The sequence below is a fragment of the Mustelus asterias genome, chromosome 2 (genome assembly GCF_964213995.1).
Source record: "Mustelus asterias chromosome 2, sMusAst1.hap1.1, whole genome shotgun sequence".
Lineage (NCBI taxonomy): Eukaryota > Metazoa > Chordata > Chondrichthyes > Carcharhiniformes > Triakidae > Mustelus > Mustelus asterias.
In genome coordinates this window covers 67,003,920-67,030,008 of record NC_135802.1, presented here as the reverse complement: position 1 = coordinate 67,030,008, position 26,089 = coordinate 67,003,920, and the positions used below count along the sequence as shown (strand labels likewise).

General features: G+C 42.6%; 1 protein-coding gene across 1 annotated transcript in view; it reads right to left on the bottom strand.

Annotated features, from left to right (window-relative positions):
- The window catches only part of LOC144508552 (adenylate cyclase type 1-like), a 273,546-nt gene that overhangs the window by 233,398 nt on the left and 14,059 nt on the right, over positions 1–26,089 (bottom strand). The window contains exon 4 of the mRNA XM_078236602.1: positions 14,491–14,602. Within this exon, the coding sequence (XP_078092728.1) occupies positions 14,491–14,602 (112 nt within the window). The remainder of the gene's footprint in view (positions 1–14,490; positions 14,603–26,089) is intronic.

Here is a 26,089-nt window from a genome sequence, read left to right as displayed (position 1 = left end):
AAAATATTACTTATGATCTCTACTTTATTTCTTGTGTAAATAAATTTGACTCTTTTCGCCTGCACAAAATTGACTTTATATTTGGTAACTTGGGGTTCATATTTAAAATATAGTAAGTAATTTATTATAATCAGAGTTAGTGCTTATATCTGATCCTTGCCAACTCAGTGTGCCAGAGAGTAAAATCACAATGCTTAAAGTGGCACAAATATGATTTATCCATTTGCAACTATCAATCTTCCTTTCAACCAATCTTTCAATCCCTAGCATAATTGCCTGTACACTTTTTCTGTATTACACAGTGTACTCAAACTATATCCTTGCACAAATTGGTCATTAAACTTCTACTCATAACCGAGATGCCCACTTATAAAATCCAAAATGCAACAATTCTTTTTTGTAGTCTTATCTACTTGCTCTCATACATGTGAGAAATTACCTATTCAACCCCATTGTTTGAGTTTTCAATGACAGTGGGAGCGGGAACTGATCCAGGCATCATTTGAAAATGATGTTCGCAGATCAAGGGCCACATAGGATCCTGCTGCTTCTGGGAAACCTTCAAAGAGCCTCCAAGGGAGAATGAATGGGAAACCTTGTTGCCCCCAATTAACAGCCTATTAAGCTCCTTAAGAAGCTTATTAAATGGTCAGTCTGCACAGGAATGGGATTTTCCTTTTCCTGGACAAAGCTGATGCATGTAACGGCACAAATATTGGGGTCGTTGCAGGTGAAAAAGAAAGTTTGTTTCCACCTATGTTTTTTTCCAAAAGTAAGAGAGTAAGCTAATGCTGGGTCTAGTTCTGTACCTCATTTTAGCATCTGTGACCACTTTGCACCATTTTCATCCTCACCTTTTCAGGAGATGCACGCTCTCAGTAAAGCAATGGCTACCAACAACTTAGCTTGTCCACTGGCTCCAAACAAGCAGCTCCCATCTGGAGGTGCTTGGTGCCTGTAATTGGTGGCAAGATCCTCGCCCACTCAATTAACTCATCTACATTGCCAGAGTGACAAAGTTCAGACTATGAGTCAGCAACCAGAATTCATCTGACAGGTTCCCAAACCCGCTTTGAGAATCTAGCCCCATAGATTTAATGCCATTGTTCAAGGAGTTACTTGTTGATTCTCCCACTTACCTCATATTTCTCAGCACTGAATTATTTTTGCCACCTGTTGGCCCATCCCACTAACCTATGACTTCTGAATCTCTTTCACAATTTCCCTTACTCTTTGTCAAAACCCTACTTTACAATTAGCAAATTGTTTTTGCTAATTGTAGCAAAATTACAATTTTGCTCCAATTGTAGTAGCAAAATTGTCTGCTCCCTATGTCTAGTAGGGATACTTGCAACATTTCCAATTCTTCTCTGAACACCCAGTTCCGCCCGCAGTGGGAATCATCACAGGCATGGAGTGAACCATGGAAAGGTCTGTTGACCTCAGGCGGGATTTTCCAGTTTCGGGGCGAGCATGGCCAGAACATCCCGCCCCTAATGCTTTTTACTACCATCCATCATTCAATGCCCAGTCTCTATTGCTATATTTCCACCTACAAAAACGTCAGATTTACAGTGCAACAAATGTGAATCATCTTATAGAATGCTTCTGAAAATCCAAATGCAGTGCATTTATTGCAGTATCCTTACTGAATTGGTTACTTCTTCAAAAACAAATATCTTAAATGTCAACTACAACTTGCCTTTAACAAATCCATGCCAGCTATTCTTGATTCATCTTCATTTAAAACTACTCACTTAATTTGATACAATCTTATTAGATACAATCTATGGCACAGAAACAGGGCATTCAGCCCAACTAGTTTAAAGATCCCTCTGCCTTTTACAATCTCTTACCATCTAGATAAAATACTTATCTTTTATTTTTCCTGCCAAAATGGACAATTTCACATTTTTCTACATTATAACCCATTTTCCAGATCTTTGCCAACTCACTGAATTAATTTACATCCCTTTGTAGCCTCCTTGTGTTGACTTCACATCTTATTTTCCTACCTATCTTTGTGTCACCAGCAAATTTAGGAACCATGCCTTTGGTCCCTTCATCCAAGTCAATTATATAAATTCTAAAAAAATGATGCCCAGCATTGATCCCTGTGACACACCACTTGTTACATCTTACCAACCAGAGAATGGCAAATGGAAATATGACAAAGTTAGGACAAAAGTCAGAAAAAACAATTAAAGCAAAATGAACTATAGAATTAAGTTATCAACAAATATAAAAAGTAATAGTAAATCAGCCTAAAGGCTATTGTGAATATGTAATTTATAATTCATATACTTTAAAATATAAATTTTAGTTTCAGGAATTTAAGTGTTAAAAGTAAGATAAATGGAATTTAAGTGTCAAATGTGAGATGAATGGAAACAGTGGTTAAGGAACTGGTATGCATTTAATGTAAATACAAATCAAATAAGCTTGAGTTGATCACTTCTAAAAGATAGCTTGTCTTTACCATACAAGATCAGAGTTAGAAGTGTATAAACTGAACAATGAAATCCATCTCTGGACCTCTTGAGAGAGCCAGGGTGTCTCCCACATATCAATAAAAGAATCCAAACCCAGTAACTCTGGAAAAGATGGATATAAAACTATTAGCAATATAAATAAGTCATAGAACTAAACAAGTTGTTTTGAAGGCAAAAATAAGTAATTTACATTTCTGTTTGGAACATCTTAAGTATGTTATGTTGTCATGGTGATTTGTTGTTGGGGTTAGAACGTTCCATTGTTTAATTTATTTGTGTGTTTCTCACAGAATGTAGTTGTAGTTTTGGTCTTGTGTAGGGTGCAGCTTACTGAGTCAGGGAGCTGCATCTTAAGTAGAGAACATACTAACTTTATCTTTATTTAATGCAAAATGTGGGTGGGGCTCAAGCTCAGTTTGAAATTTGTTAAGAAGAAAGAAGATTTGGCTGGCTTGAAACAAGAGGAAGAAATTTACAATGGTTCTCACAGTGAAAGGCAGTTAACCTTGTGGCTGTAAACAGTCATTTTGAACAATTAGCTTGATAAGAACCGGACAGAAGCTTTTGAAGCAGACTGAGAGTAAAGCATTTAAAACCAGGACAAGAAGCCAAAGAATCCACAGGCATGAGGTCTTTGAGGAAAAATTGGAGGTTGCTTATCCAAAAACTACATTCCCCATGAAATGTCATACTTTGAAGGATAGCAGGAACACTGAGAATTCCTGAGAGCTGTGGCAGTTTGGTTTGGTCCCAGGAAGTGAAGGAACTTTCAGGAGCGTGAAAAGTATCTGACTTTCCGAGGGGAAATCAAAGTGGAAAGGGAAATGCTTCCAGGATTTCAGCTTAAAGCATTTTTATTGTGCTTTTCAATTTTAAAGCATAAGTAGTTATGAACTGAAATGTTAAGTTAGTAGTGCTGCTTTGTGTGGTGTTTTTAAACAGTTAAGTCTGTTTTTGCTTAAAATCTTGTGATGTAAGTCCTTTCAGTTAATCACTGGGTGTTTGAATTTATCTTTAAACTCTACCGGATCGTAACAAGGCACATGAATAAAATAAAAATCAGGATATGGATTGGGTCACTGACGGTTACACAAGATAAATTCACAATTAATATCAGTGAAATGACAGAAATATTAAATTAATATTTCACTTTAGTATTTACCAAAGAAAGTAACAAGTTGTGAAAAACATGAGAAGAGATTTTTTTTAAAAGAAAAAAGGGTCATAATTGCCAAACTGATCAAATATAGAAAGGATAAAAGATGGATTGCATCTATACAGTTTAAAGGTGGGAGTGAGAGATAACAAAGGCACAATTGCATAAATATATATAACTGTTCATTAGGAAGGTAAATAGTGCCTGAGAATGAGTGGACTACTAATGTGATCTCTATATCTAAAAAGTCCAATGTACAATATCTCAGTTAGTTCAACATCAGTGCTAAGAAAGTTAATGGAATCTTTTACTCAAGGATAAACAGAAAAAATCCGAACAACCAAAAATAAAACAAAGTAGTCAGCATGGTTTCCAAAGGAAAAGGTCATACATGACCAACCTTATGGAATGTTTGGAAGAGATGATAAAAGGAGTTGACAAGGGCATTGTGGTAAATGTAATATATTTGGATATTTAAAAGATATTTCATGATAGACTCCTAACTAAGGTCAGAATAGGTGGATTCAGCAGGCATGTATCAGAATGGATAGCGAGCTGGTAACAAAACAGAAAACAGGGTAGGGTCCACCCAGAGTAAATTTAAGGGCAGCAACAAAGACTGGAAAAATTTGGGCAGTGGGGCGAGAATTTCTGGCCACGTTCGACCTGAAACTGGAAAATCCTGCCCGAGGTCAACGGACCTTACCATGGTCCACCCCTTGTCCACTATGATTCTTGTGGCAGGTAGAATAGAAAAATTTGCCCATGGTGTTCCACAGAAATTGGTACTGGGCCACTTTTGCTCACAATTTATATAAATGATTTGGACTCAGAAGTGCAATTTCAATGTTGTGCAGGTGCCACCAAAGTAGAACATAGTTAATGCAAAGGAAGAAAGCAACACAATATGGAAAGACATTAATAAGCTTGCAAAATGGACATGTAATTGTGTTATAATTGTATTATAATTACAATAATGATTATGCATAATTTTTTAAATGAGAATGGTCCCAGGGATGAGGATCTCCAGTTATGTAGATGGATTGGAGAAGTTAGGACTGTCCTCTTTGGAGAAGAGAAGGTTAAGGGGAGATTTGGTAGCGGTTTTCAAAATCGTGAGGAGTCTGGACAGAATCAATAGGGAGAAACTATTCCCTTTGGTGGAAGGATCAAGAACCTTAGGACACAGATTTCAGATAATTAGCAAAAGAAGCAATGGCAAGGTGAGGAGAAGCTTTTTCACACAGTGAGTGGTTAGGACCTGGCATGCACTACCTGGGAGTGTGGTGGAAGTAAGTTCCATCCAGGCATTCCAGAGGGAATTAGATTAATATCTGAAAAGGAAGAATATGCAGGGGAATGGCACTCAGTGAATTGCTTTTTCAGAGAGCCAGTACTGATAGGGTGGGTTGAATGGCCTCCTTCTACATTGTAACTATTCCATGATTCTATAACTCTATAACTGGCAAATGAATTTCAGTATAGGTCAGTGTGAGGTGGTCTATTTTGGTAGGAAGAATAAAGAGGTTACATGCTCCTTCAATAATAAGTTTCAATGAGGAGCAAAGTGATTTAGGAGTACAGATGTAACACCTCGAAGGTTAGAATGTAAAAGCAAAGAAGACTCACTTGGAGCCCTGCCACCTGGAGGCAATGGAGAAGGCACAAGAAAGATTTACAAAGATGATACCAGAACTGAGAGCATAAACTTACCAGGAAAGACTGAATAAGCAGGGATTTATTTTTCTCCAGAAGAATAAAGGCTGAGGGGTAACGCTTTTCAGATTATGATGGGAAGATTGATAGAGCAGATGTGGATTAAATGTTTTTACTCATGGGGGGAGTCCAAAACCAAAGATCATAAATATAAGAGAACAGCTAATAAATCCAATAGGGAATTCAAGAGAAACTTTTTGCCCTAAGAGTGATAAGAGTGTGACACACTAGCATAGGAATAGTTGAATAAATGGCACAGATATGTTTAAGGGGAAGCTCGACAATCATATGAGGGAAAATAGAATAGAACAAGGTGTTGATGGAGTTGGAGGATGTTCATATGAAATATAAATGTCTGCAGTGACAGTGGGGCCAAATGGCCTGTCTCTGTGCCACACACTTAATGTAATTAATATTAGCTTCTGGTCACCCTCTGCATATCACCTTCTTTGGTTCAGTTACATTTTTGTTATCCATGAAGCATCTTTTGCTGTTTTCCAATGATAAAGATGCTATATCATTACAAATTGATGTTTTTGTTGTACCTTGTACAACGTTCCAATTTTGCTTACGAAAGTCCATGAAAAGACACAGCAAATAAGGATAGGCAATAAATATTGGATTTGCCAGTGATGCCCACATCCCAAGAAAGGGTAGTGGAAAAAAATGTTGGCCAGGCTACCTGCTAGCAAGGCTTGGGAACAACTCATTGTAATACATCATTTATTGATCAGAGTGAACACTAACCACAGGAGCATCATTACTAGGTTGGGACTTTCAGCTGCTGTTTGCCACGGCGGAAATGGTGACACTGGTGGAAAACCCGTGAGACCGCGGGAACGAGAATCTGGGTGGAGAAATCACATTCTGAGATTTTCACCACCCTTTGATGGTGCGTTTTGGGCAGGAACCTCATTTAAATATATTGTCAGTGTGGCAGTGCCAGGGTGGTAGTGCCAGGAAGATGTGGGTCTTCTTGGGAGTACCACTTGGGGATTTCCTCAATGTGTGTGTGTGTGTCGGGGGTGGGGGGGACGCTGGGGGTTTCCCCGGTGCTTAAGATGGTGGCTGACGTTTCCCCCAGTGCTTGTGTGTGGGAGGGAGAGTGGGGGTTGCCCCAGTGTTTGTGTGCCTGGAGGGTGTTGCCCCGATGCTTGTGAGGGGGCTGGGGTTGCCCCAGTGCTTGTAGATTGGCCCCTGTGTCGACGGGGGTGGAGTATCTTTTCAGTGCAGATCTTGGGGCCCTTTAGGATGGCACCCCAATCTCTGTGCAGCTGGCACAGAGCGCTAGAGAATTGAGTGACAAAACGCAGCTCTGCAGCTGGAGAGCTACACGCATGGTTTAAAGTTTTAATGTTGATTTTATAGTGGCAAAAATAGGGTTATATTAACACTGCAATGAAGTTACTGTGAAAATCCCTCAGTCGCCACACTCCGGTGCCTGTTCGGGTACACTGAGGGAGAATTTAGAATAGCCAAGCATCTAACCAGCAGATCTTTCGGACTGTGGGAGGAAACCGGAGCACCCGGAAGAAACCCAGGCAGACACGGGGAGAACATGCAGACTCCGCACAGACCCAGTCCAGGAATCAATCCAGTGCTAACCACTGTGCCACCGTGCCACCATGGTTTCTCACTGAAACTGACACTCTGACAATGTGTCAGAGGTTTCCACCCAGAGTTATAAAATATTCAGACAGAGATATCTGAGATTATTATCAGTGCAAACTAGATTAACTGTGAGAAAATAGTTTCAAGTTCAATAATAGAATAGGTGCTGTAGTGTTATAATGGTCCAGATTCGAATTAACCGCACAATAATTCATCTTGTATTTCCTCATCCTCTGCAACGGAGGCAATTACCAATGCTTGTATCAAATCTAATGCTGCACATGACATTTCTGGCAAGATTTCTGTAACAGATCTGCCAAGCAGCTCAATAGATAACGACTTAATGTCACATCTCTGTTCCATTTATTTGATAATTCAAACCAGGGTTAGATTCTTCATCTTTCTCAGAAAGCTATATATTATTGCTTTTAATTGCTGGTTGGTTTGATAATCAAGCAATCAGCATTTACAAAATAAAAACCGAATGACTTATTTGGCAAAAATTATTTATTATGATGTAGCACAGTGTTTTATTATAATTATTGTTATTTACTTGACTGGAGAATGGTATGAAGGAGATAGACGTAGAACTAAGATTTGATTCCTTATGTGGGGTAGGTGTTTCCATTCAGTGCAGCCGTTACTTACGGAGCGCTTTGTCCAAATTCAGCCGAATCAATGCAAAAGATCAGGAATTTCAAGTGCAAATCAAGTTCTCATAAAACAAATTGAACTCGAAGCCAACCCTGTCCAGGATACTGGTCAAGCCTCAGGCTGAATTAATCACCACTGCAAGTTTCTATTTATTGGACTCATCTGTGACCCTTCAAGGAGGCTTTTAAAATTAACTTGTTTACTTTAGGCACAAACTGGCTCCTTTTTAGGATTCTTAGTTTTTTTTTAAAGTTGTAACAAGTGATTATTAGTTATTTAAAATCACAGTTGGTGATTTTTTTTAAATTATTCATGGGATGTGGGTGTCACTGGCTGGGTCAGCCTTCTTAGAAATCTTAGAAACCCTACAGCACAGATTATCACCCATCGCTAATTGTCATTGAACGGAGTGGTTTGCCAATCCATTTCAAAGGGCATTTAAGAGTCACCTACGGACCAGATCAGGTAAGGATGGATGGCAGATTTCCTTCCCTAAAGGATAATGGTTTCATGGTCATCATTGGACTTCTAATTCCAGATTTTTATTGAATTCAAGGGCCCGATTCTCCCCCCAAAAATTCTAAGTGCTGAAATGGCGAGAAAAATGGTGGCAATCATGATTGTTTTCTCAGTGGGAGTTCAGACTAGAATCCCCCACACTCTGTGCATTGCAGTGGCCACAATTGTGAATATCATTAAAAGCTTGGGGGGGGGGGGGGGCCTATTCATGCCAGAGTCTGACAGTTCCAGGCCCCTGCACATGCACAATGGCCCTGATCTGTCAGATTGCACATTGCTGGCCAGCCCAGGACCCCCGCACTGCTTCCCCTCCAGCCCCCCCGCCATGGCCTGATCGCACTCTGCACAAGCATTCCTGGGCCAGCCCCGACCCCACGTCCCAGAGCAATGTAATCCCCAGCCCCTCTGCCCTGCAGTGACAATTCCCCCACTCCACTGGCAGATCTCACCCCTGCTGACCTCCCCACCCTGGGAGGCCGATCCCCCCCACCCTGGCAGACAACACCCCCCCCCAACAGCCCGCCCTGATTGCTGGCCTCCATCCAGCTCCGACTGATCCAATCTGCAGAGTGGCAGCAAGACCTCCAATCCCCACTGATTGCCCCACCCGCAACAGACCCTGCCTACAATAGGCCATTCCCTTTGGCCCCACCTACAACATGCCCCACCCTTTGGCTCTGCCCATAACAGATCTCACCACTAGGCCCTTCCCCCTTGGTCCTGCCTCCTAGGCCCTATCCCCTATGCCCCATCCCCTTGGCACTGCCCGATGCCTGGTGGGCAGTGCCAAGGTGCCCCTGGGCATAGGCAGTTTGCCTCTTGGGCAGTGCCAGGGGAGACAGGCTGGCACTGCCAGGGCACCCATGCCCAGGGGGCATCACCCCACCGCCGCCTGACCCCCTGGGGGGACCCAATTGCCCCCTCTTCACTCCGGCTGGTCTCCTGCTAATTCTCCGCAAGCAGGGAGCTACTCTAAACCCCGCCGGAGTGAACTATTCCTGGCGGAGTGGGAGATGCTATCGGGCCTGGAGAATTCCATGCCGGGCCCAATAATGAGATTTAAAATACTTTAAAAACAGATTTAAATCACTTACCTGCCTTCCCGCTGGTTTTCAGCCCAGTCCCAACTGCGCCTGCTCTCCGACTGTGGGAGATATGCTTGCGTCAGGAACGCATGCGCGAATCCCACGAAATGGCCGACACACGCATCTCCCATCCCGGCGCGCCAAAAACTGTGCGCGTCGGGATGGGAAAAGCGGGCTCCAAGTTTCACCAACTGCCATGGTGATGGAAACAGAAAGCTTATTGGTCCATTGGTTAAGAATTAGTTAAATAAAGGGCATTATCTTAAACCATTACCAAAGAATGAACAGAGAATTTCAGAGAATTGACTTTTGATGCAAAGGATTGTTTGGACTTCAAACAATTAACTCTTATTTTTCCCCATCAATGCTGCCAGAACTGCTCTGTATTTCCTGCATTTTCTGTTTTTATTTCGGAGTTCCTGGGACTGCAGTATTTTTCCTTCGTGTAAATTAGGGAAGCTTTGCTCAAAGTATGTTACAAATGTGAGAATTTATAAGACAGTTATGTTTCAACCTTTTAGCTTGAAGTGAGGCAGAATTTCCTGGAATGGAGGATGATAATCATGCCAAAATTTGCTCAGAGACTGGCCCATGTGATTTGGTTGTCATGGGGACAGAGACTTAGGTTCGAACTCATCGAAACTATCGCTAGATCGCTCTGTTCCTCTATACCATACAACACTTATTTTCCAAGGAATGTATCGTCTCTTAATTCTTCTGACCAAAGTTTACTACTCACACTTATTTATACTGAGGTTCATTTGCCATTGCAATCCCATTCTGTGGCCAGAATTTTACCGGATTCTGGGGGCAGGCGAGGCTCGGAGAACGGGCATTCTCCGTTGGCCTCGGGCGAGATTGTACGAACCTTGGGCAGACATGCTGGTAAAATTCCGCCCTGTACGTTTATTAACATCCTGCATTTTGTTACAGTCCTCCTCTGTATTAACCTCGTCTGCGGCTGGGATTCTCTGGTGTCGTTGCAGCGAATGGAGTTTTGGCTGAGCGCCAAATTCCCCATTCTCACTAGCAGTGGGTGGGAATAGATGAGATCAGAGAATCCCATACTATACCTTTCAATTGTGTCAGCCACAAATTTTGAAATTATACTTACAATTCCTGAGTCCAAATCATTTATGTCAAAAGTGGTCCTTGCACTGGTCCCTGTGCAACACATCTCTACACACGTTTGACCAATCTGGAGCAACTAATTTTAACCCCTGCTCTTTATTTCCGGTTTCGTGGCCATCTTGCTATTCATTCTGCTATGCTCCCTGATTCCACATGTTTTGATCTTAGACATCAATGTGATCTCCTACTGAAGGCCTTTTGGAAATCCAAATTTATAATATCTACTTTATTAACTTTCTCAAACTTTCAGTTACTTCTTCAAAGGCTTCAATAAGATTGGTGAAACATGCCTTCGCTTTTGAAATCCATGCTTATTATGTTTTACTATACTTTCAGTTTCTAGATGTCTTTCAATTACATCAATTACATCTTTGAAAAAGGATTCAATTATCTTTCCTACAATTGATGCTAAGCGAATTGGACTTGTTCTACCTTACTTTTTAAATAAAGAAATCACTTCAGCAGTCTGCAAATCGTAAGGCATCATTTCCTTTTCCATATATATATATATATAAAATAGTGCTTCTGCTGTCTCACCTCCAACTTTTCAGCAGGCATAAATGTATTCTCAAAATTGAATTCAGTAGCCACACAAAATGGAATAGTAACTGTACTAAATACTGGGAAGAAACAGAGAAGGGAAGCTGGTCAACTTAACAAAGACTTCTAAGCTAATTAAGCCATATATCTTCTAAGCTGCAAGCCATTAAAAAAATCCTTCTTAAAGTTAGAAAGCCACCTTGATGACTAAGGAATAATGGTGACTAATAAACACATCTCTCCTCATATTTCTGTGAGACACCACAATGGGTATTTAAAGCAAAGATACAAAAAGGCCTAAATTCTATTAGCATAAAAGGGGCAAAATTTCTAACTAATTTAGAAAGATAGAGACCTACACCTGATCTGCACAGGCATTTGGACCACTGCTACACTGATCTTTTTGCAGATGGTTCTGATGGTTGCTTTAAATGAATGCTGGTTTCATTTAATATTTAAATGAAACTCCTGCACTTGTTAAGACAGTCACTTTTAAATTTGTTTAAGCAAGTTATAGCTTGTGATATGTGGCCATATAAAGGGATGGAGCAAAGCTGCTCAAGAAAGATCCCAAGATCTGACTACATGTTGTTTTTATGTGAGTTCCAAGCAGCAGCAGTATTCTTACTGTCTCCAAACCACGATAGATCGCTGTCAGCCTGTCCGCTAATGTGCCCTGCCCCTACCCCTCCACCTGCCAACTCACAGTTGCATTCTACCCAACTCAAAATCAGCTTTTGACCACAGCACCATTGAATATTTCATTGGTATCACAGTACAGTTGAATTATGTTAAGGCCTTTTGGAAATCTAAATATTTGATGACTTTAGTTCAGTCCTCAGTCTCTCTCGGGTGGTGATGCATCATCACTGTACAGCACTGGAATCTTATTTACTCAGAGGCACAGGTTTAGGTGTCACAATTGCAAGAAAACAGTGGTTGAAAGGCACCAGGACTCTTCCACATTTGTTAGAAACGATTGACAGCAAAAGAGGAAAGTCCTTCCGATAAATGTGTCACTTTGCTTTGTCAATTGTATGGAAGAGGTTTCTCTTTGAATGTAAGGGTGTACTTGAAACACTTCTAAAGTAATCAATAATACAGCCACAAAGCAGCTTCTCTCTACCTATCTTAGATTTTAGTTTAGCTAGGTATACATTTTCTGCGTCGTTAGAAGTTCTCTAATCTTCTGTGAGCAACCATTGCCTAACAGATATTACAAAGATACCTTTAAGAGTACATATTCTCGTTGTAATGAATTTATATATATATATACAAAATAGTGGACGGGATTTTCCAGCCTCTCCTGCCAGTGGGATCTTCTGCAGCCACCGCATCCCCCCCCCCTCCCCCCACCCCACCCCCACCCCCCACTCCTCTGGTGGGTTCCCTGGTGGTGGGCATATAAAGCATACAAAATGCAAAGACTTTGCAGGACCAGAAAATCCCGCCTGTAGCTAAAGTGTTTCTGTTATCACATTCCTAACTTTTTAATATGCATAGATGTGTTCTCAAAATAGAATTCAGTTAAAATTTGTACACCAAACAGAACAGTAATTGCACTAAACAACAGGCAAGCAAAGCTCGTCAAATCAATATAGGCTCTGTCATTCTGATCTTCTACCTAAATCCAACTTTCCCACATTATCCCATATCCCTTAATTTCCTTATTACCCAAAACTCTATTGATCCCTAGCTAGAACATATTTAACAACTGAGCATCCACAGCTCTCTGGGTTTCCAAAGATTCACAACCTGCTGAATGAAGAAAATTTGGAACATTTCTATTAAATCTCCTCTTAATCTCTCCTTATCCAAGGAGAACAGTCGCAGTTGCCGGAATTTTACCGCCTCGCCCGCCTGAGGCTTGTAAGATCCCGCCCAAGGCCAAGGAGAATGCCGTTCTGTGAGCCTCACCCGCCCCGATTCTGGGGCAGGCGAGGTGGTAAAATACCGGCCAATTTCTTCAATCTATCCATGTAACTGACATTCCTCACCCTTTGAACAATTCTTATGAATGTTTTCTACATCCTCTCTAATGCAAACACATCCTTCCCAAAGTGTGCTGCCTAGAACCGGACATAATACTCCTGTTGAAACAAAACCAGTGTTTTACTGGTTTGTCATAAGTTCTTTGCTCTTGTACTCTTTGCACCTGTTTATAAATGCTAGGATTCCTTTAATAAGACTCCACATTTCATCCTGCCACCTTCAATGATTTCTGCAAATCTACATCCAGGTCCCTCTTCTCCTGCATCCCCTTTAGAATTGTAGCCTTTTTTTAATATTGCCTTTCCACATTCTTCCTACTAAAATGAATCACTTCACACTTCTATGCATTGAATTACATCTGCCATCTACTCCATCGGCTTCACAAAGGATGTTTCTAGTCATGGGGAATCTAGAACCAGGGGGAACACTTTTGAAATAAGGGATCTCTCATTTAAGAAGGAGACGAGGAGGTACCAAAGTGGTATAAGGGTGTACGCAACAGAGGTAGTAAATACAGTTGAGGTACAGATCAGCCATGATGTAATTGAGAGGGCGAGAAGGCTCAAATGATTCCGGTGCCTATGTTCTTAAAATGCCTAAGAGCCTGTCATTTATGAGGATAGTCACTCTAGTTTGCTGTTCAGAATCCTCTGTTTTCAAGTAGGTGTAATTAAAAACATGCTGTTCTTCATTATTGTTCACACAGCTTGTAGGATTTCACAAAAGGAAAATGCATTCAATTTCTGTGATGGCAATTGGAACACAAAAATTGTTGCAGGATTTGAGCAAGAATAATTAAACATAATTTTCCACTCTGCTCATTTCCTGAGCATGGAGAACTCAATGCTGAAGAGTAAAACTCAGACTGGCAAAGACATTGCTGTTGTCATGTCACATTCCCTGCTTCTGAGTTGCTGGAAAAAAAATGGCTTCAGAAAATGGCTAATAAAACCTGCCATTTTAACAATTGAGGTGGGAACCTAAACATTCATTCTTCAGGGGAAACTCACAGTGATCTAAAAAGTTAAGCAGCAATTTGAAAAAGCATATTCATTCGTTTGCTCCTACCACCCCTCAAGAATTCGCAAGCTGACTTAGTAATATTTATTGAAACATTCACACTTCATTTTAAGTGATAAAGCATTGGAACATGTTGGAATAAAAACAGCAGCTAGAACACAATGAAGAAGGTAACCAATGCACTTTGCAACACAAAGCATTCCTGAATATGATATAGCCAATACACACACCAAAGGCTGCATGAGATCAACTTGCTGTAACTTAGCGAGCATTCATTACTTCACAGTGACAACTGATTCTAGATAATCTCAAGTGTTCTTTCTAAATCAGATTGACAGTTTCTCAATGCAGATTGAAATCAAATGATGACGATGCAGTAGGAAGTGTTTATTGCAAGGTACCAATAAGCAAATGCCCTGACAACCAACACTCTATTTCTGTTGATCATTAAACAATGTGTTTCCTTGTTAACAAAGGGAAACAAAATCCAAAAGGACTTTTACGCTTCACCAACCAATCAAGAGAAAATTAAGTAAAATCCAAAGTAAAGGAAAATCATGAAAAGAAAACTCACCGTGGCTAGCTCATCAAACTTGCCAAATAGTTCATTTAAGAGCTTGACTAGTTCCTGTGCCGTGCACTGCGAAGCCAAACTGGTAAAACCCACAATATCGGCAAACAAGATGCTGGGAGAGGAGGAGAAAGAAATCAAATGTAAGTCCTGTTTTTCCAAATAGGTTGGAAGTAAAATCGAGGTATAACAGTAAAGACATTACCTGGTGCCAACACGGACTGTTCAAAGCCTAGTCCAGAAATGGATTTCAAACAAATAGACCTTTTTGGGGGGGTGGGGGGATGTTAATCACAGTTGTAGAATTGGGAAAGGGGACAAACACCCACAGCACCTGAGTCCAACATTCTTTTGCCCATCACACATTTTATGGTGAACCAGTTGGAGGAAGCTGCATCTTTCACTGATCTGAAACTGGGTTCATATCAATCCAAATTATAACCATATTAATGGACAGTCGGGATTGTTGTATGCTGAGATTTGAAGTGGTGGTAACAAAATTCAAGCAACGATTTTAGACCAGTAGGATCATAAGAATCATAAGAACTAGGAGCAGGAGTAGGCAAGTTAGTCCCTCAAGCCTGTTCCACCATTTAATACAATCATGGTTGATCTCATCTCAGTCTCAACTCCACTTGCCTGTCAACCATCATAGCTCTTCAAACCCTTACTAAATAAAAATCTGTCCACCTCTTCCTTGAACTTACTCAAAGTCCCGGCATCCACCACGCTCTGCGGTGGTGAATTTCAGACTCACGACCTTTTGAGAGAAGTAGTTTCTCCTCATCTCTGTTTTAAATCTGCCATCACTGGTTTCTTTTATTTTTTTTAATAGGTCTTTTTTGCTGGTGTGTTATTTCTTAATAAACGTTGCTATTAATTTGGTTAATGTATTTTTGCACCAATGTGATTCTCGTTGGGAACCCCTTCCCCAAGCACTGTGAGCATGATTCCATTGTGACCTCATTGGTACCTGTTCTGCAGCATTTCAAATTGACTTTCCCAGGTAGATGGAAATCAGGTCTCATTTTTAATTTGGTGCCATTATATACTCAATGATAGAAATTTTATGTACAAAGAGTCGAAAACAATGGGGCAAAAATTGCAAATTGTTTTTAACTGAACTAGTATCTGCAAGGAGTATGGATTGAAAAAGGTAATCTTTGCTCATAATCACTTAACTTATGGAGTACACATAAAATTTAAATAACATGTTTGGTAAACTGTTAGATTAACAATTTATTTTGTTGTAGATCACCTATTTTTATTTTATAGACAGGAATGTTGTTGTGCCCATTACCAATATCCTAGATGAAACGATGGCACAGCCAAACTTTTCTTCATGAGTGAAAATTAGGTACTGCCTTACTTTCTTGTAGTACGCTGTATGTCATTGATTCAAGAGCAATACAAAACATTATTTTGGCATTATTTTGGCAGGAGTTGTCAGAAATGTGACATGTTTAGAGATCAGTCCACCTTTGGGTACCATTCATTCTCCTAAAGTGATGGCCTCGTGGTACCATTGCTAGACTATTAATCCAGAAACTCAGCTAATGTTCTGGGATCTGGGTTCAAATACTGCCACGGCAGATGGTGGAATATGAATTCAATTTTTAAAAATCTAGAATTAATAATCTACTGATGACCATGAAACCATTGTTGATTGTCAGAAAAACTCATTGGGTTCACTAGTGTCCTTTAGGGAAGGAAATCTGCTGTCCTTACCTGGTCTGGCCTGTATGTGACTCCAGAGCCACAGCAATGTGGTTGACTCTCAACTGCCCTCTGAAATGACCTAGCAAGCCATTTAGTTCAAGGGCAATGAGGGATGGGCAATAAATGCTGGCCAGCCAGCGACATGCATGTCCCAGGAATGAATTTTAAAAAGGTATCCACAAGGCAGTGGAGCTGTTTGACCATAGCTGTGAGGTTGGCTCATGAATGCTGCTATTGCACATTTAAATACAACTCATGTCAAAACAGTTCTACTCCACAGAATTGGATTTGTTTTTTGAAGTTCTATTCCAGCCATTGATTCTCCTCCAATCACATATGAAAATGGGTACACACTCAGTATTGTCATTATTCATGTATGAATAGCCATTTCTTAGTTAGAAAGCTTTTGCTGATCCCACCTTCACAATGCTACTACCTCCACTGAAACAAATGAACTATCATGGTAGAATTTTAACTGTAAAGAATGAAAAGACTTGAGGGAAATCTCACTCTGACAGAAAAATGATTAGATTCAAAGTAAATTTGTCAAATTTGTCAGCTTCAATACCGCATGTGAAATAAACTTAAATTATTTGTGACAAAGAATAGTTTCCCAATAGAAAAAATGCAAATTTGTCCTTTGATTTGTTTACTTATAAGCATTTACTCTTGTTCTGGACATACAGAAAAGGAACCAAATCACCACAAGTCTATTCCACAGGTTAATTTTCTCGGCAAAAATATTCAGCTCATGAACATCAGCAAACCTACCAATGAATCTCTTCACAGTATTGATAAAGATTGTGATGAGAAATAAATGCAACATGGTTCCCTTTGGAACTCTGCCAGTAACCAGAATCTACACAGAGCTGCTGCAATTATTATGCATCCTCCGTTTGTGTGAATGCAACCAATTAATTAACTTAAACTGTGTTGAAGGAGACTTAATTCTATAAATTCTTTACAACTTCCAGGACCTGATGCTTATCGTGTTGTGATTAACTTAAACAGATGTATCATATTTGCACAGATGTAATTTACTATACTTACAGAAATGGTTCTAATGACGGTACACTACGAATATGGAGAAGACGGATGTCTTAATTACACAGTAATGGAAAGAGATGTTACTGCCTGATATTAAATTTACATACTCAATATACGTGTTCGATAGCTACTTTTCCTAAACCTGAACACATAGGAAAATAAGAATATGGGAGTTTTATTTAGAAGTCACAGTGCCAATAAATATCCTGTGTAATGTTCCCTTGGATTCAGGGTAGTTTCATGAATTCTAGCAGGTTAGCCTCTAGTCTTTACTAATTTACCGATGGAGTTATGAGTAAACCAGGTGAGGAAAGGTGTAACTAAGTTTATAATATTCAACAATTTAACATTGAGAAACTCTGTCCACTCCAGGTTAGGGACTGGTACCAAATTATTGTCAACCACAGTACAAACTAGGTTTGCTTGGGGAGAGTCAGGTAACAAAAAGGCTTATTAAACTGAAACTAAAATGTTGTTCAGCTCTGCTTGTGAAAGGCTTAGATTTTGTAGTTGTACTGCCAATGAAACTGGCAGCTTTTGCCATCATTGCAAATATAACTATTTCTGAATTCCGCACATGTAGCTGAATAGAGAAATCTAACAGCTTCTGTCGGTTATTCCCTACTCCTACACTGGGTGTGGTCTTGTGGAATGTCAGATTTCCCACCATGATCAAAAATCAATTGGTTTGCAATGTAATAAACAATATTCATTGTTATCGTTTTTGTGAACATTCATGATATTTCAGCCCCTGCCATAGTCCCATGTGTATAGACCAATCCGTATTTCACTTTCTGTAAAATGATTAAAAAGTGAAGATTGATCATTGCATTTTGCTTTTTTTTATTTGTTCATGGGATGTGGGCATCGCTGGCTGGGCCAGCATTTATTGCCCATTCCTTATTGCTCATTGAGTCAACCACAGAGCTGTGGATCTGGAGTCACATATCGGCCGGACCAGGTAAGGATGTCAGATTTCTTTCCCTAAAAGGACATTAGTGAACCAGAGTGGTTTTTACTACAATCAACAATAGCTTTGTGGGCATCATTAGAGTTCAATTTTAGATACTTTATTGAATTTAAATTCCACCAACTGCTACGGTGGGATATAAACCTGGGTCCCCAGGGCATTACCCTGAGTCTCCAGATTACTAATCCAGTGACAATACCACTACACCGCTGCCTCTGCTATCTTGTTCCTTGTAGAATTTTTCAATGTGATTGGCTGCTGAACCTGTTTGATAACATCACTGTTGCTGGACACTGGAGTTCCCTGTTATTGGTGTCAGAATCAAATTAACATGCAAAAGGTGAAGTTCATGCTACAGAGGTTACTATGGGTGGAATTTTCCAGCCTTACTCACCCTGAAATCAGAAAATACTGCACGAGGTCATCGGACCTTTCCATGGTCCATCCCTCGCTCCGATTCCTGTGCCGGACAGGCTGGTAAAATTCGTTCCTGTGTCTTTGGGCAACTTTCTTTGATGTCAGAAGTATTGTCAGGTCACAGCTGACAGAAAATCCTGGGCCATATTAAGTTCATCTTAAACCAAAACACACCTTGGTCTGGTATTGCTAGAGATATAAAAATCTACTGAATGTGACTCAGTAGCTACTTGAAATAATCATTATGTGCTTAGCCCTTATCAAGAAAGCCATGAGCAGGGCAATGGTTTTTTGATTGTGGGACAGGATGAACATGCAAGATCATGTCTTGTCATCATGTGGCCTAAATTCGTTAGCATCTGAAACTCTTCATGATTCTGGCGGCACAGACCAAATGGCACAAAAGAACAGAGAGGGCAGAGGACCATCCTATTCTCATCCTTGGGCTTCATTACCATAATTCTACTGAACTGAGGATCCGGTATCTCAGCACAGATTGACTGTCAGGGCCTAACCAATATTTTTCACTGTGAACCACAAGATATGGTGGCATAATGGCAATCCAGAGGCCCTGCTAATGCCCAGGGACCCAGCAGCTGGTGGAATTTAAATTCTGTTCACAAAATCTGGAATTGAAAGCAGGACCATGCAACTGTCATAGATAGTGTCATATGCTTCACGAATGTCCTTGAGAGAAGGAAACTTGCTATCCTTACTTGGTCTGATTGACATGTAACTCCAGACCCACAACAATGTGGTTGACTCTGGGAGGGGCTGACTGAAAGTCCTTACTTAATAAAAAAACAGGGTTGGAGAAATTAATGGGACTGAAAGCTGACAAATCCCCGGAGCCCAGGGTATGAAAGGAGGTGGCCATGGAAATAGCGGATGCGTTGGTCGTCATCTTCCATAATTGTTTAGATTCTGGAACCATCCCGGCAGAGTGGCAAATGTAACCTCGCTACTTAAAAATGGAAGGAGGGAGAGAACAGGGAACAATAGACCAGTTAGCCTAAAATCAGCAGCAAGGAAAATGTTTGTGACTATTATAAAGGGTGTGATAGCAGGACGTTTAGAAAATATCAATGGAATTAGACCAGGTCAGCATGGGTGTATGAAAGGAAAATCATGTTTGACAAACCTGCTGGAGTTTTTTGAGGATGTAACTAATAGACTAGATAAAGGAGAACTAGTGGATGTGGTATATTTGGATTTTCAGAAAGCTTTTGATAAAGTCTCACCTAAAAGGCTATGACTGGGTAATGGCATGGATTGAGAATTGGTTAGCAGACTGGAAACGGAGAATAGGAATAAGTGGAAGGCAGTGACTAGTGGGGTCCTGAAGGGATCAGTGCTTGGGCTCCAGCTATTCACAATGTAAATCAATCATTTGGATGAGGGAACCAAAAATATTATTTCCAAGTTTGCTGAGGACATAAAACTTGGTGGTAATGTGAGTGGTGGGAAGGATTTTAAGATGCTTAAAGTGATTCAGGCTAGTTGACTTAGTGGGCAAATACATGGCAGATGCAGTATAACATGGATAAATGTGAAGTTATCCACATATGGCAGAGTATTAGTTAAATGGTGATAGATTGGGAGATGTTGACATACAAAAGGACTTGGGTGTCCTAGTACACCAGTCACTGAAAACAAGCATACAAGCAAACAAACAAGCAGTTAAGAAGCCAAATGGCATGTTGGCCTTCATTACAAGAGGACTTGAGTACAGGAGCAAGGATGTCTTACTGCTGCTGTACAGAGACTTGCCAGACAACATCTGAAGCATTTTGTGCAGTTTTGGTCTCCTTATCTAAGAAAGGATATACTTGCCATAGAGGGAGCGAAGTGAAGGTTCACCAGACTGATTCCTGGGATGGCAGGATTGTTATATGAGGAGAGATTGGGTCAACTAAGCCTCTATTCACTGGAGTTTAGAAAAATGAGAACATACCTAATTGAAACATAAAATTCAGACGAGGCAGGACACACTGGATGCAGGGATGCTGTTTGGCGGAATTTTTCAGTCTTGCTCACCCCGCAACCAGAAAATACTGCATGAGGTCATTGGACCTTTCCATGGTCCACCCCTCACTCTGATTCCTGTGCTGGGCGGGATGGTAAAATTCATCCCTGTGTCTTTGGACAACTTTCTTTGATGTCAGAAGTGAGCATTGTCAGGTCACCGCTGACAAAAAGTCCTGGGCCATATTAGGTTCATCTTAAACCAAAACACACCTTGGTCTGGTATTGCTCGAGATATAAAGATCTACTGAATGTCACTCAATAGCTACTTGAAATAATCATTGTGTGCGCCAGCGATGCCCACATCCTATGAACAAATAAAAAAAAGTAAAATGCAATGATCATCCTTCACTTTTTAATCATTTTACAGAAAGTGAAATACGGATTGGTCTATACACATGGGACTATGGCAGGGGCTGAAATATCATAAATGTTCGCAAGAATGATAACAATGAATATTGTTTATTACATTGCAAACCAATTGATTTTTGATCATGGTAGGAAATCTGACATTCCACAAGACCACACCCAGTGTAGGAGTAGGGAATTGGCCCTTGATCTAGAACCCTAGTTCGGTTCTAGAACAAGGGGTTACAGTCTCAGGATAGGCCATTTAAGACTGAGATGAGGAGAAACTTCTTCACTCAAAAGCTGCTGAACCTGCGGAATTCTCTCGCACAGAAGGCTGTGGAGGCCAAATATATTTAATAAAGAAATAGATTGATTTCTGGATATTAAAAGTATCAAGGGGCATGGGGAGAGAGTGGGAGTATGGCATTGAGATAGAGGATCAGGCACAATTATACTGGATGGCAGTGCAGGCTCGATGGGCCGAATGGCCTACTCCAGTTCCTAGTTTCCACGATTCTATATTTCTGGCCTACATGTATCTCCAGATGAACAGAAATGTACTTGACTGTTAGTTGTCCTCTGAAATGGCCCACTAGCAAGTCACTCAGTTTATCAAAACCACAACAAGAAACTGTTATCCACATGAACTGCAGTGGTTCAAATAGCGGCTCACCACCACACATAAATCCTATGGATTACTATAGATTTTCACTCTGACTAGTGTAAACAGCTTGAGACATCTGAATTATAAATATTGAAATAAGGTCCGCACTCAGTTCAGGAGGCTGCCACAGCTGTCTAAAAAAGATTCCAACCAACTTAACAGTTGCGCAAATGTCCAGAACCTGAAAATGGGCACAACAACATTGAACTTAGACTCCAACATGTCTATTCAGGTTACTGATCTGATTCAGATGTTGTACTTCCAGATTTACATTCCGTGCATCTAAAGCTGCTTTGTACTAATGCAAAACCAACAGTGCAATTGATCTGTAAAGTTTTGAAAGTGAAAAACTGTAAGCTTTATGATGCGCGATTGATTCACACGGGAGGCTAGGACGTACCCGGGAATAAAGGCTTTTATTCACAACAAGATTGGAGCACACTACTTAACAATACTATCCCAGACTAAGGGCTACTAGGAAGTAGCAGTGACCTTTATACTCCTGTAAGAAGGTGGAGCCGAACGGAGTGTACCACATAAACAATGATAACAGGTGGAACACCCAAACCCTAACCCCAACAGTAACAAGAGTAACATATGTACAAGTAATGGTTCACCACATTCACCCCTCCTTTAAAAACAAAGGCCGGTGGGGTAAGGAGACAATACGAACTGTCCACATGTTCACAAGTTCAGCCGTATCGGGGGTCCGCACCGTCTCTGCGACCTCCGTAGCACTGGCTCCAGTGCCGGTTCTGGTGACCGTGGTGACGACCCTCTCTCCGAGGTGATGTCCAGTGACTCCTCCAGTTCCTCACACGCCTGTGGACCTCGAGGTGGCGACAATCTCCTGGACTCAGGCAAGCTGTACATGGGAGTAAGAGGATTAAGTTGAGGTCCCGATGCTGCCCGCGCCGTGTCAGGAGGGGAGAGAATGGGCAAAGGAATCCTAACCAGGGGTGCGGGAGTGACGGGGGTTTCCAGGTCCCCTGCAGGCGCCAGATCTCTGATAGAGTCCGTGTCCTCTCACCCGTCAGGATATGCCACATAGGCATATTGAGGGTTGGCGTGGAGGAGATGGACCTGTTCAACCAAAGGGTCGGACTTGCGGGCCCTAACATGCCGCCGCAGGAGGACAGGTCCTGAGTACGTCAACCAAGACGGCAGTGAGGTCCCAGAGGAAGACTTCCTAGGGAAGGTAAACATCCGCTCATGTTGGGTAGCCTTGGTTGCCATACACAGGAGGGACCGGATTGAATAGAGCGCATCAGAAAGTATCTCTTGTCAACGGGAGACTGGAAGACCCCTAGACCTTAGCGCCAGTAAAACAGCCTTCCAGACTGTAGCGTTTTCTCTCTCGACCTGTCCGTTACCCCTGGGGTTATAACTCGTATTCCTACTTGAAGCAATTCCCTTAGAGAGCAGGTATTGCCTCAAGTTGTCGCTCATAAACGACGAACCCCTATCACTGTGGATATAACTGGGGTAGCCGAACAGGGTAAAAAGACTCCGCAGGGCTTTGATGACCGTGGCAGAGGACATGTCAGAACAGGGGATGGCAAAGGGGAATCGGGAGTATTCGTCAACCACGTTGAGGAAATACACGTTCCGATCTGTCGAAGGAAGGGGCCCCTTGAAGTCGACACTCAGTCGTTCAAAAGGGCGAGTGGCCTTAATGAGGTGTGCCCTGTCAGGTCGGTAGAAGTGCGGCTTGCACTCTGCACATACCTGGCAGCTTCGAGTTATCGACCTGACATCCTCTATGGAATCGGGCAGATTCCGAGCCTTTACAAAATGGAAAAATCGAGTGATCCCCGGATGGCAGAGATCATTGTGGAGGGCCTGTAACCGGTCCTCCTGCACACTGGCACATGTTCCACGCGACAGGGCATCTGAGGGCTCATTGAGCTTCCCCGGACGGTACATGATATCATAGTTGTAGGTGGAGAGTTCGATTCTCCACCTCAAGATTTTATCATTCTTAATTTTTCCCTTTAACGTGTTGTTGAACATGAAGGCCACGGACCGCTGGTCCGTGAGCAGGGTAAACCGTTTGCCAGCCAAATAATGGCGCCAATGCCGGACGGCCTCCACAATGGCCTGAGCCTCTTTCTCCACAGAGGAGTGCCGAATTTCAGGGCCTTGGAGGGTGCGAGAGAAAAAGGCGACGGGCCTGCCCGCCTGGTTAAGTCTGGCAGCCAGGGCGAAATCAGATGCATCACTCTCCACCTGAAAGGGGATGGACTCATCGACAGCGTGCATCGTGGCTTTTGCGATGTCGGCTTTTATCCCTTCAAAGGCTAGGCGAGCCTCTGCTGTCAGGGGAAAAGAGGTAGATTTTATGAGCGGACGGGCTTTGTCCGCATAATTGGGGACCCACTGTGCATAGTACGAGAAGAAGCCTAAGCATCTTCTCAGAGCTTTGATGCTAGTGGGTAGGGGAAGTTCAAGGAGGGGACGCATACGGTCTGGATCGGGGCCGATGACCCCGTTTTCCACCACGTATCCGAGGATTGCTTGGCGGTGCTTGCTAAATACGCACTTCTCCTTGTTATAGGTCAGGTTCAGGAGAGTCGCAGTGCGTAAAAACTTCTGGAGGTTGGCGTCGTGGTCCTGCTGGTCATGGCCGCAGATAGTGACGTTGTCCAGGTACGGGAAGGTAGCCCGTAGCCCGTTTTGGTCCACCATTCGGTCCATCTCACGCTGGAAGACTGAGACCCCATTAGTGACGCCGAAAGGGACTCTTAAAAAGTGGTAGAGACGGCCATCCGCCTCAAAGGCCGTGTATTTGCGGTCCTCTGGGCGAATGGGGAGCTGGTGGTAGGCTGACTTCAAGTCGATAGTGGAGAACACCCGGTACTGCGCAATCTGGTTGACCATGTCAGATATGCGCGGGAGAGGGTACGCGTCCAGCTGCGTGTACCTATTAATGGTCTGACTATAGTCTATGATCATCCGGGGCTTGTCTCCAGTCTTGACCACCACGACTTGTGCTCTCCATGGGCTAGTGCTAGGTTGAATGACCCCTTCCCTGAGGAGCCGCTGAACCTCAGATCGAATAAAGATCCGATCCTCAGCGCTGTAACGCCTGCTCTTAGTCGCGATGGGCTTGCAGCCTGGCACGAGATTTTTGAATAGGGAAGGCGGGGCAATTGTGAGTGTTGAGAGACCGCATGTGGAGCGCGCTGGACAATTTGGAGGCTGCTGTTCTCCCACTGAAAGTGGAGGGAGTGGCCCATCGTACCGCAGGGTCACACTCTTCAGGTGGACCATAAAGTCCGGAGTACCGGAGCGCAAAGGTGCGATAACACGAGGAGCCTGAAGTTCTCGTAGACTGTGCCCCGCACCATTAAGATTACCACACAGCTCCCAAGAACGAGGACAGATCTGGACCTCGACGCCATGGAGATTGTCTGCCTGACAGTTTGCACACGGAGAGCGCACCGTTTCACTGTATCTGGATGGATGAAGCTCTCCGTGCTCCAGCTGTCAAACAGGCAATGCCCCAGGCGCCCGTTTACCTCGATGTCCATCATGGACTTGTCGAGTCTGTGAGGCTTGGCCTGGTCCAGGATGATTGACGCCACTGTTGGATCCCGAGTGTAACTGCAGGCTGCTGAGATAGCCGACGACGAGGACCCCTGCTGGTCTTCTGCGGCCGGTGTTGACCAAAATGGCTGCGCCCACGAATCACACGTGGTCGATGATGTTGAAAACGGCGGCACCCGCAGATCGCACGTGGCTTGCGTCGTCATCATAGGAAATGGCAGCGCTGAAGACATCGACGAGGCCGGAGACGAGGAGATGGATCCCGGGGAGTCACACGCAGCACTCCTGGGCTTAGAAGGGGTCTTTGCTCGGCACACTTTTGCATAGTGCCCTTTCTTTCCACGGGCGGAGCAAAACACCGTCCTGGCTGGACATCTCTGGCGAGGATGCTTCGCCAATCTGCAGAAATAGCACCGTGGGCCTCCAGGAGCTGCCGCAGCCGTCAGGTCTGAAGTTTCGAGCATTATCGCGCAGTTCCGAGGAGCCACCGAGTACAGTTGAAGCGGTGGCTGTGCTTGCCACAATGCCCCCACGTGGTCGGTGGGGTAGGTTTCGAGACTTCTGGAGGCCGTTTCCATTGCATCGGCCAGTTCTACCATCTTAGCCAGGTCCAAGTTACCCTGCTCTAGTAGCCGCAGGCAAATATAGGATGAGCCAATTCCCGCCACGAACACGTCCTGAATAAGGTCGTTGGTGTATTGAACAGCCGACACCTCCTTGCAGTTGCAGGCTCTGGCTAGCTGTTGAAGTTCGCGCAGGTACTGTCCCGTAATTTCGCCGGGCTGCCGCCGTCGAGTGGCTAATAGGTGACGAGCATGAATTTCATTCGGCTGTTTATTATACAGCTTCTTGAGTAATTC